Source organism: Phacochoerus africanus, chromosome X, assembly GCF_016906955.1.
Source record: "Phacochoerus africanus isolate WHEZ1 chromosome X, ROS_Pafr_v1, whole genome shotgun sequence".
Classification (NCBI taxonomy): domain Eukaryota; kingdom Metazoa; phylum Chordata; class Mammalia; order Artiodactyla; family Suidae; genus Phacochoerus; species Phacochoerus africanus.
Genome location: NC_062560.1, coordinates 44,915,466 through 44,927,299, shown reverse-complemented (window position 1 = coordinate 44,927,299; position 11,834 = coordinate 44,915,466). Strand labels below are relative to the sequence as shown.

Here is an 11,834-nt window from a genome sequence, read left to right as displayed (position 1 = left end):
AGAACCTTTAAAGAAAATAGCTTACACGTTGTGAAAATTCATGGAGCTGTACATTTATGGTTTTTGCAGCTTCTGCCTGCATGCTATACTTCAATAAATAATGTACCCCCAAAATGCCATTTTTATGCTCTCTAGAGGTCCTAGCTTTTTAAGTTTTTTTTTTTTTTTTGGTCTTTTTGCCATTTCTTGGGCCGCTCCCGCGTCATATGGAGGTTCCCAGGTTAAGGGTCGAATCAGAGCTGTAGCTGCCAGCCTACACCAGAGCCACAGCAACGCGGGATCCGAGCCGCGTCTGCAACCTACACCACAGCTCGCTGCAGTGCCGGATCCTTAACCCACTGAGCGAGGCCAGGGATCGAACCCACAACCTCAAGGTTCCTAGTCAGATTCGCTAACCACTGCGCCACGATGGGAACTCCTGCTTTTGTTTTTATTTAATCCTTATAACCTGTTGAGGTCAGTCCTGGTATTAAATATCAGCTGAATGCTGTACCTTAGACTCGCTTGAGAGAGTTTATGTACTGCAAAACGCAAAGATATATTCTCCTTACTTCATTACACAACATCCCTGTGGTTTGGACAAAGTACAGGCTGCCCTTAACAAATGTAATTTCCAGCAAAGGAGTCCTGTGAGGTGCCTGGACTTCAACTATTGTTGGAGTGTTGAATGGATGCTATTCATAACGTTAACTTTTTGGAGAGGTCTGCAATTCTATTTTGATATCTGTTAAATTAATTTGTTGTCTTGGCATTAATATTAAGTAGATCTCTATTTTCTAGAAGGTGTAAGTACTGGGGAGTTTTTTGGAAAGCCAGAAGAGGGTTATTGGCACATTTCTCTTGTCCCCTGTACTAGAGCCAAAAACACTTCCTGTAGCACTGCTGGATTTTCTGATGGAAACAAGGAGTTTGCAAGTCTGCTTCTAGAGAGTTCCCGTTCTGGCTCAGCAGGTTAAGAACCTGACCAATATCCATGAGGATGCGGGTTCGATCCCTGGCCTCGCTCAGTGGGTTAAGAATCTGGTGTTGCCATGATCTGTGGTGTAGGTAGCAGACACAGCTCAGATCGTGCGTGGTTGTGGCTGTGGTGTAGGCCAGCAGTTGTAGCTCTGATTTGACCCCTAGCCTGGGAACCTCCATACGCCACGGATACGGCCCTAAAAAAAAAAAAGGAAAAACAAAACAGTGAGGCTTTTCTCAAAAAGCTGCACTATGGGCTTGAGTAGAACCACACTGGTTACCTAGAGCCAGCCTACAGGTATCTTCGGTTTTATTATTCTTTGTCATCACCTCTAAATTCCTCAAGTGCCCATTTATTTTATGACTGAAGCTCTGAAGTTGGTGACAGAGACTGCGGGATGAGTGGTGGGGTCTGGAAGGTGAGGGGGTATCTGTGGGGCGACTGATGGGAATCTGTTGGTCATCTGTGGGGTGAGTGAAGGGATGTGGGGTGAGTGATGGAAGATTTGCGGGGATCTATGGGGGTGAGTGATGGGGTATATGAGGTAAGTGATGGATTCTGCAGGATGGGTCACGAGAGGATTATAGGGTGATCGATGAGTGATGTCTATGGCAAGCGATGACAGGCCTATGAGGTAAAGGAGAGGAGATTTGTAAGGACAGTGATAGGGTGTGTGTGATACATGACAGGGGGTCTATGGGGAGAGTCACGGCATTGTACGTCATGGGAGGTCTGTTGGGGCAAGTGATGCAGGTCTGTGAGTTGAATGATGGGCAGTCTACGGAACACATGAAAGGTTGTTTGTGGGGAGTGATGGGTATCTTAGGAGTTAATGATGGAACATGTGGGGTGAGTGATGGAAGGATGTGGGGGTGAGTTTTGTGCCCTTCTCTTTTGGCCTTCCCTGTGGCAGATGGAGTTTCCAGGCCAGGGATCAGATTCAAGCCACAGGTGCCAACTATGCTGCAGCTGCAGCAACTCCAGATACTTACTCCACTGTGCTGGGCCAGGAATTGAACCTGCGTCCCAGGGCTGCAGAGACGCCACCAACCCCGTTGTGCCACAGCGGGAATTCCTGTGTGTTTTGTGGAATCTCTGGGGTGAGTGATGGGGATCTTTAGGGTAGTGATTGGGGGTCTTTGGAGAAATGGGGGGTGGTGGTTATGGAGTTAGTGATGGGTTTTTGTGGGTTCCCTGATCTGGAGACAAGGGGCTGAGTAAACTGAAGAACTTGAAGATTTGGAAAACTCTCAGCCTGTCCATGTTGCAAAAAATAAAGTGTGTATGGAGTTCTGGTCATGGCGCAGCAGAAAGGAATCCATCTAGGAACCATGAGGTTGCGGGTTCGATCCCTGGCCTCGCTCAGTGGATTAAGGATCTGGTGTTGCCATGAGCTCTGGTGTAGGTTGCAGACGTGGCTCAGATCCTGAGTTGCTGTGGCTGTGGCGTAGGCCGGCAGCTGTAGCTCCGATTCGACCCCTAGCCTGGGAACCTCCATATGCCATGGGTGTGGCCAAAAAAAGCAAATAAATAAATAAAATAAATAAATAAAATAATAAAGTGTGTATAGAGAGAACATCATGGGTGTGGGTGGATGATCACACCTTCAGAGATTACAGCTGTGGCCCATGGCTCTCATCAGCCATCAGGGGAATCTGTGGGGTCAGTGATGGGGGTTTACAAGGTCATAGATCGGAGGGCGTGATGATGATGATGTCTATGGCTGAGAGAATGGTGGTCTGTGGAATGAGTGATGGCAGGTGGGGGGGGGTCTATGGGGTCAGTCATGGGGAATCTTTCAGGTTAGTTTTTTTTGTTTGTTTGTTTGCTTTTTAGGGCCTTGCCCACAGCATATGGACGTTCCCAGGCCAGGGGTCGAATCAGAGCTGTAGCTGCCGGCCTATGCCACAGCCACAGCAACTCAGGATCTGAGCTGAATCTTCGACCTACACCACAGCTCACGGCAATGCCAGATCCTTAACCCACTGAGCGAGGGCAGGGATCGAACCTGCAACCTCATGGTTCCTAGATGGATTCATTTGCACTGCGCTACAATGGGAACTCCTGGGGTTAGTAATCAAAGATCTCTCAGTATAGGGTCAAGAACTTTTATTTGATTTCAAAACCTGTCCCCATCTCGGACTTCCTAGGTTCTCTTGTAGCTTGAACAGCAGCTCCACCTAGCTCCTTTCTTCTATCTCTGGTCTTTTTGGTGCCCACCCATCAGCCCGAGTTTGACAGATCAGTTCGATTGGTCCTTCCAATCTGTAGGAGCAAGGACTGGACACAGGTGGCGAGTTCCTCAACGGCCAGTATTCAAGCCCAGTTCATCACTCATTAGTTTTGCTTGCTCTTGGCTCTGGAGGCTTTGGAGTCCAGCATCCTCTGGGCGTGACTGAGTTGCTTTATCGAATCAAGCACAAGGATTCCGGGCAGCACCAGCCACAGAGCATTCATGAAGACAAAGTAAAACCAGAAGTAGATCGGGTGGCCCAGCTCCCCGTGCTGGAATCCGTCACGGTGCTCTGTCAGGAAATAGAGCACGTCCCCGTATATCTGACCTGCGGGAGGCGGAAGGGGAAGAGGGAGACCGTGTGAGGAGGAGGAACGCTTCCAAGCCATTTGTCAAGGCATCAGAGCTCAGGATTCCCAAATTCAGAGAGCTGAGAGGTTAAAATCATACCGCTGAAAAGTTGAGAGATCAGAAAAGTGAGAATTCCAGAAATCGGAAGCAAAGACTTTCTGAACTCAGGAGAGTTCACATCTCCAGAACTGAAGGGAAGTTTAAAAACGCTTTAATTCGGAATTTCTCTTGTGGTGCCGCGGGTTAAGGATGCAGAATCGTCACCGCAGCAGTCCAGGTCGCTACTGTGGTGCGGGTTTGATCCCTGGCCTGAGAACATCCACATGCTGTGGGCGTGGCCAAAACAAAACAAGCCCCCCCCCAAACCTTTAATTCAAGATAGCTCAGGAGTTCCCATCGTGGTGCAGGGGTTAATGGATCCGACTAGGAACCATGAGGTTGCGGGTTCGATCCCTGGCCTTGCTCCATGGGTTAAGGATCCAGCATTGCCGTGAGCTGTGGTGTCGGTCGAAGACGCGGCTCAGATCCCTTGTTGCTGTGGCTCTGGCGTAGGCTGGTGGCTACAGCTCTGATTGGACCCGTAGCCTGGGAACCTCCATATGCCGTGGGAACGGCTCCAGAAAAGGCAAAAAGACAAAAAAATAAAAATAAAAAATGGGGAAAAAATGAGGAGTTCCCGTCATGGCGCAGCGGAAACGAATCCGACTAGGAACCATGAGGTTGTGGGTTTCATCCCTGGCCTCGCTCAGTGGGTTAAGGATCTGGCATCACTGTGAGCTGTGGTGTAGGTTGCAGACGTGGCTCAGATCCTGCGTGGCTGTGGCACAGGCTGGCAGCTGCAGCTCCGACTCAATCCCTAGCCTGGGAACTTCCATTTACCACGGGTGCGGACATAAAAAGATTAAAAAAAAAATGGGGAGAAAACAAAGACAGCTCAGGATTTCAGGACCAAAGAGAACTCACGGAGTTCCCGTCATGGCTCAGTGGTTAACAAATCCGACTAGAAACCATGAGGTTGTGGGTTCGATCCCTGGCCTCGCTCAGTGGGTGAAGGATCCGGCGTTGCTGTGAGCTGTGGCGTAGGTCGCAGACGTGGCTTGGGTCCGTCGTTGCTGTGGCTGTGGTATAGGCCGGCAGCTGCAGCTCTGATTAGACTCCTAGCCTGGGAACCTCCCTGTGCTGCGGGTGCAGCCCTAAAATGACAAAAAATAAAGAAAGAAAGAGAGAACTCACATTTTTGGAAAGCTAATGATATAAGGAGATAAGAGGACTCAATGCCAGAGGAAGGAATCTCAGAATCCTGTTCCAGGGGAATCCGGGGGCTTCTCATCACCACGGGCCACTTCACCTCACATGACCCTCACAGGGGCCTCTGTGACCAAGTGGGAGGAGAAATGAGAACACTGGCCAAGAGGGGGTGTGGCCATTCCAGAACCTCAGCGAAGTTGGGCACTCAGTCTAACTCAGCCCTGGATGGGCGCGACAGAGATGTCCCACAGGCAGGGACGCCCCCAAGGCTGTGGGTCCCCCATCAAGCCCTCTAGCACCCCACATGGGCCCTCTCCTCACCCACAGAGACCACCAGCTGGAGGACAAAGCGGTGGGGCTGCTGGCGGAGAAAGGCGATCACCACCCATAGGCTGAGTGGTCCCCAGAGGCAGGCGGTGATGGTCTCCATGCAGATGGTGAAGTTATCATTCCTGCGGGAAAAAGGATGCAGGGCGATGCGGACATCATTCTGCTCCACCCACAGGGCACCCACCAGTGCTCCCCGATCCACCTCCTCCCCCAACACCACGCAGGTCTCCCTTGACAGAGGCAAATACTTACAGGATGTATCGGCTGTCTCCCTTGGCATATTCCTTCCCTGAAGAAGATGAGACACCCATGAAGGATATTGGTAGGAAAAGGACTTGTGAAAGCCGAGGGCCCATGGAAGAAGGTAGGCTTTTTTTTTTTTTTTTTTTGCCTTTTCTAGGGCCACTCCTGCGGCACATGGAGGTTCCCAGGCTAGGGGTCGAATCGGAGCTGTAGCTGCTGGCCTACACCACAGCCACAGCAACGTGGGATCTGAGCCGCATCTGCCACCAACACCACAGCTCCCAGCAACACCGGATCCTTCACCCACTGAGCAAGGCCAGGGATTGAACCTGCAACCTCGTGGTTCCTAATCAGATTCATTAACCACTGAGCCATGACGGGAACTCCAGAAGGTAGGCTTTATAACCACTCCCCATGCCTCCGTTTCGTCATGTGTGGAATGAGGTAGCTGTTTGGACTCTAGAGTCAATAAATGTATATGTATACAAGATACTGTGTGCAGGAATTCCCGCTGTGGTGCAGTAAGATCAGAGGGGACTCTGCAGCGCTAGGACGCCGGTTAAATCCCTGGCCCAGTGCAGTGGGTTCAAAGATCCAGTGTTGCCACCACTGCAGCAAAGGTCACAGCTGCAGCTCAGATCTGATCACTGGTTTCAGAACTCCATATGCAGAGGGGCAGCCAAAAAAGAAAAAAAAAAAAAAAAGATAATGCGTGCAAACCTGACACAGAGCAGTAAGTGTTGCTGCAATTGTCTGGTATTCAGGAAAAGTCGGGGACATAAAATGATGCAGGTATAAATGGTGGAGTGAGGGAAGTAGCCAATGAGTATGACAGAGCACACGTGGGGGTGAACAGATGAGTAAACGAAAGAGTGGAGAATCAGTTAAGAAAAGACAAATCACCCGGAGTTCCCATCGTGGCGCAGTGGTTAATGAATCCGGTGAGGAACCATGAGGTTGTGGGTTCGATCCCTGGCCTCGCTCAGTGGGTTAAGGATCCGGCGTTGCCGTGAGCTGTGGTGTAGGTTGCAGACGGGGCTCGGATCCCACGTTGCTGTGGCTGTGGTGTAGATGGGCGGCTACAGCTCCGATTGGACCCCTAGCCTGGGAACCTCCATATGCTGTGGGAAGCGGCCCTAGAAAAGGCAAAAAAAGTACCAAAAAAAAAAAAAAAGACAAATCACTCGATATAAAAATAGACGAGACCGGAGTAGGTTTTTTCACAAAAGAGGATTTTCAAATGGTCAATGAACATATGAAAAGTACTCAAACTATCATTAGTCATTAAGGAAAATCAAATTAGAACCATAATGGGAGTTCCCGTCATGGCACAGCAGAAATGAATCCAACTAGGAACCACGAGGTTGCAGGTTCAATCCCTGGCCTTGCTCAGTGTGTTAACGATCCGGTGTTGCCGTGAGCTGTGGTGTAGGTCACAGACATGGCTTGGATCTGGCATTGCTGTGGCTGTGGTGTAGGCCCGCAACAACAGCTCCAACTGGACCCCTATCCTGGGAACCTCCATATGCCGTGGGTACGGCCCTAAACATACAAAAGATAAAAAGTAATAATAATAAAAATAAAACCATAATGAAATACCACTCATCCAACTAGAAGGACTAAGGAAAACACCTGGAGTTCCCACTGTGGCCCAGTGGGTTAATGATCCAGCTTGTCTCTGTGGAGGTACCGGTTCAATCCCTGGCCCAGCTCAGTGGGTTCAAGGATCCAGCGTTGCTACAGCTGTGGTGTAGGTCAAAACTTCAGCTTGGGAGTTCCTGTTGTGGCTCAGTGGTTAATGAATCCAACTAGGAACAACGACGTTCTGGGTTCGATCCCTGGCCTTGCTCAGTGGGTTGGGGATCCGGTGTTGCCGTGAGCTGTGGTGTAGGTCGAAGACGCAGCTCGGATCCTGTGTTGCTGTGGCTGTGGTGCAGGCCGGCGGCTACAGCTCCAATTCGACCCCTAGCCTGGGAACCTCCATATGCCGCAGGAGCAGCCCAAGAAATGGCAAAAAGACCAAAAAAAAAAAAAAACACAACTCCAGCTTGGATTTGATCCCTGGCTTGGGAACTTCCATATGCTGTGGATGCAGCTGAAAAAGAAAAAAAAAAAAAGAAAGAAACACCTGACCATACCAAGTGTCAGCAAAGCCGTGGAGAAACTAGAACTCTGGTGGGAATATAAAATGGTGCAACCATTCTTTTTTTTGCTTTTTTGAACCTGCGGCATATGATAGTTCCCAGGCTGGGGTCAAATCGGAGCTACAGCTGCCAGCCTACACCACAGCCACAGCCATGCCAGATCCAAGCCATGTCTGTGACCTACACCCCAGCTCAAGGCAACGCTGGATCCTTAACCCACTGAGTGAGGCCAGGGATCGAACCCGCATCCTCATGCATCCTAGTCGGGTTTGTTAACTGCTGAGCCATCAAAGAAGAGAACTCCTTTTTTTTTTTTTTTTTTAATGCGGCCGTTCTTGAAGACAGTTTGGCAGTTTTTCATAAAGTCAAGCACATTTACCATGTGACCCAGCCATTCCATGCCTCCATATTTACCCAAGAGAAATGAAAGCAGATGTCCACAGAGAGACTTGTAGAAGAATGTTCTAGCAGATTTATTCATGAAGCCAAAAAGGAGTACTGTTTGTAACAGCCAAAGATGGGGGGAGATGCCTATCAATCCTGGAAAAGTCAAATTAATTCTGTCATAGTTATGCTTTCAAAGCTCTTTATGAATTTGAGTGGCATTTTAAAAAAGCAAAGTTCAAAAGTGTATGTAATGAAGTTTCCATTGTGGCTCAGTGGGGCACAAACCCGACATAGTAACCATGAGGATGCAAGTTCCATCCCTGGCCTCGCTCAGTGGGTTAAGGATCCAACACTGCCACAAGCTGTGGTATAGGTTGCAAATGCGCACAGTGCTGCTGTGGCTATGGCGTAGGGCTGGCGGTTGCAGCTCTGTTTTGACCCCTAGCCTGGCAACTTCCATGTGCCTTGAGTACGGCCCTATAAAAAGGGGAAAAAGAAAAAGAAGTGTATATAGCATGTTATCATTTACAAAAAGCAGAAAAATAAAAATGATGAAGACAAGGAGTTCCCATCATGGCACAGCAGAAATGAATCTGACTAGGAATCCTGAGGTTACGGGTTTGATCCCTGGCTTCACTCAGTGGGTTAAGGATCTGGTGTTGTCGTGAGCTGTGGTGTAGGTCGAAGACGTGGCTTGGATTCTGTGTTGCTGTGGCTGTGATGTAGGCTGGCAGCTGTAGCTCTGATTTGACCCCTAGCCTGGGAACCTCCATATGCCACGAGAGTGGCCCTTAAAAAAAAAAAAAAAAAAAAGGGACGATACAGTTATAAGGTATCTGTAGCTCTGATTTGACCCCTAGCCTGGGAACCTCCATATGCCACTAGAGTGGCCCTAAAAAAAAAAAAAAAAAAAAAAAAAAAAAAGTGACGATACAGTTATAAGGTATCTACTACCTGCCAAACCCTGTTCTAAGTGTCTTACGTGTATTTGGATATTACAATTCTCCCTCTTTTTTTTTTTTTTGCTATTTCTTGGGCCGTTCCCACGGCATATGGAGGTTCCCAAGCTAGGGGTCCAATCGGAGCTGTAGCCACCGGCCTACGCCAGAGCCACAGCAACACAGGATCCAAGCCGCATCTGCAACCTACACCACAGCTCACGGCAACGCTGGATCGCTAACCCACTGAGCAAGGGCAGGGATCGAACCCGCAACCTTATGGTTCCTCGTCGGATTCGTTAACCACTGCGCCACGATGGGAACTCCACAATTCTCCCTCTTTTACAGTTGAGCAAACTGAGGTTTATGTGTGTGAAATATAAGCAATTATTGGGGGCAACTTGGTAGATAGAAGGTAGATAGATTTTCACTGCATATTTCTTTAAATGGGTCCAAATCGCTTTGGATCCATGTGAATATATATGCGACAAAAAAGTTAAATACATTTTAAAAATAAATTAATGGGGAGTTCCCGTCGTGGCGCAGTGGTTAACGAATCCGACTAGGAACCATGAGGTTGCGGGTTCGATCCCTGGCCTAGCTCAGTGGGTTAAGGACGCGGCGTTGCTGTGAGCTGTGGTGTAGGTCGCAGACGAGGCTCAGATCCCACGATGTTGTGGCTCTGGTGTAGGCCGGCAGCTACAGCTCCGATTCGACCCCTAGCCTGGGAACCTCCATGTGCCATGGGAGCAGCCCTAGAAAAGGCAAAAAGACCAAAAAAAAAAAAAATTTAATTAATGGGAAAAGTGTCAGTGGGTGGGTGACCATCTAAGCCAATCTCTGCCCAGGAAATTCCCTCCCACAGCAACTGAAGAACTTAGGACTCACAGAGTTGAGATAAGAAGGCTTGGTCTCCAAGAAGCTCCTCGTGGTAGAGACAGAACCAGCCCTCAATCACCAAGTGAACGAACCCACAGACTGCAAACCAGCACAAGGACAGTCTCCGCCAAGTGCTCAGTGGGACGACCGCAGCACGACCTGACAACAGCCAGGTAGTCACGACTAAGACTCCAGAGGCGGAGAAGAGGCCAGCCAGGATATGCCAAGTGGGGCAGTCATTAGGCACAAAGTTGTCCAGCCTCAGGTGCCGAGGCCAGTATGGATGCATAGGACTGGCGTTGGTGGTCATGTCTTTGTCGGCTGACAGCTGTGGGCTGTGTATGGATATGTAGAAAGGAGAACAAAGAAAGAGGAAAAACCTGGAAAAAAAAAACAAAACAAAGGGAAAGCACAGAATGAGATCATAAAATCAAATCTAGGAGTTTCCCCTCTGGCTCAGCGGTAATGAACCCGTCTAGTATCCATGAGGATGTGGGTTTGATCCCTGGCCCGGCTCGGTGGGTTAAGGATCCAACGTTGCTGTGAACTGTGGTGTAGATTGCAGATGCGGCTCAGATTCCGCATTGCTGTGGCTGTGGCACAGGCTGACAGCTACAGCTCCAACTCAACCCCAGCCTGGGAAATTCCATATGAGGCCAGTGCTGCCCTAAAAAGACACACACACGCACACAAGCACACGCACACACACAAAATCAATCTGTTATGATAGGAAATGTAAATGGACTCAATTAATTATACGCTGTTTTAAAAACATGACTGGAAGACCACGGAAAGTCTGAAAGTTTGTTCCAGCCCTCCGGAAGCCATATGATGTGGTGGACACAGGAACCAGAACAGGTCCCAGCCCTCACTGGTAACAGTCTGCAGGGGAAGACAGGAACCAGGCCTAGCCTCTGCCCTCATTGGTCACAGTCTGGTGAGCAGACACAAGAATCAGACTAGATCCTAGCCCTCATTGGTCACGCTCTGGTGGGGGGAGACACAGGAACCAGGCTTGGTCCCCGCTTTTAGAGGTCACAGACGGCTGGGGGAGACAAAGGAGCCAGGCCTGGTTCCAGCCCTCAAGGGTCACAGTCCGCGGGGGGAGACACAACGACCAGGTTAGGTCCCACTGCAGGGGTCTGTCTTGCATCGTTCAATGGACAGCTATTACCCTCCCCATAGTTCTGGCAACTGCGGGACAGAAGAGAGAAAACTAATCAGAAATACTACCCTCAGGTTCAGTGTGTGGGATTGCCCGACCCCTCCTGAAAGAGTGCGACCCGCAGCCAACCTGCAAGAAAGAGGAACGTGAAGGACAGGATCCCAGCTCGGGGCGCTAAAAAGGAAAAGGAGGGTCAAAGACAGAGACCACCAATCAAAACCAGACTCCTTTACTCCAGCTGCCCAATGAGAAGGTGGATCTTCTGTCGTCCGGACAACAGCGCGGTAGCCGGGGATCCTGCGCAAGCGCGTGGGAGGGCAGGGAGGCACGGCGTGGGTTGGCAGGCGGGTGGCGGAGAGAAAGGGTCTCGCGCAGGCGCGCCGAGGGTCGGTCATTTGGCAATTAAGAGCTAGGGGATAGAGTGACAGTCCTGGCGGAGAGGACTCACCCAGCAGCGCGGTTGCGGCGGCTTCTCCCACAGCCTCCCCGGTCTCTCTAGGTCTCTCTAGGCTAGCTCGCAGGGTCCGAGAGAGCCGTGATTCTTACACATCCCTTCACGGTTTCCTCGCCTTATGGAGTTGGCCAATGGAGAGGCTCGCAAGGCGGCCAGTGCTGCTCCCAACCAGTAGGAATTCTCTGTGTGCCTCCGACCCCGCCCTCATGTGTGGTGCCATTTTCTCTATTGGTTGAGACCCAGTCAGGAGTGGGAGAGGCGGGGAGGGCCAAGGTTGGTGGGCGTTTTAGGGCGGAAGCCAATCTGCGGCGAGTCTCGTCTTCAATTTCCCTATCCGCTTATCAATCCCATTGGAAATCGAGTGTTTATCCTCCCCCCAATCTTCTGTTGAATCAGCATTGCCTTGTGTCCTCTCACCTTTGCCCTCGTTTTCAAAGGCGGAGCAATCAGATCTTTTTCCTAGACCAAACTTCCATCGTAATCCTGGAATGCAGCAGGCAG

General features: G+C 50.0%; 1 protein-coding gene across 3 annotated transcripts; it reads right to left on the bottom strand.

The window, feature by feature from the left end:
- Positions 1–3,055: 3,055 nt before the first annotated feature.
- Positions 3,056–11,467, bottom strand: EBP (EBP cholestenol delta-isomerase). 3 transcript variants are annotated; one of them, XM_047765564.1, is made up of 6 exons: positions 11,328–11,467; positions 10,948–11,008; positions 9,724–10,094; positions 5,376–5,412; positions 5,115–5,245; positions 3,056–3,522 (listed from the first exon to the last, which is right to left on the bottom strand). In XM_047765564.1, the coding sequence occupies exons 3-6, from the start codon at positions 10,022–10,024 to the stop codon at positions 3,299–3,301; spliced, it is 693 nt and encodes a 230-aa protein (XP_047621520.1). In that variant the 5' UTR covers positions 10,025–10,094; positions 10,948–11,008; positions 11,328–11,467; the 3' UTR covers positions 3,056–3,298. The 3 variants fall into 3 exon arrangements, with proteins under 3 accessions (XP_047621520.1, XP_047621519.1, XP_047621518.1); XM_047765563.1 differs by lacking the exon at positions 10,948–11,008; XM_047765562.1 differs by lacking the exons at positions 10,948–11,008; positions 11,328–11,467 and adding an exon at positions 11,009–11,076.
- Positions 11,468–11,834: the final 367 nt, after the last annotated feature.

Excerpts from the sequence above, each read along its gene's own strand:
- EBP (XM_047765564.1), bottom strand. The coding sequence starts at position 10,024 with ATGACCACCAACGCCAGTCCTATGCATCCATACTGGCCTCGGCACCTG. Across the intron at positions 5,413-9,723 it reads AGCCTTCTTATCTCAACTCT|GGAAGGAATATGCCAAGGGA; the intron begins GTGAGTCCTAAG and ends CATCTTCTTCAG. Across the intron at positions 5,246-5,375 it reads GGAGACAGCCGATACATCCT|GAATGATAACTTCACCATCT; the intron begins GTAAGTATTTGC and ends TTTTTCCCGCAG.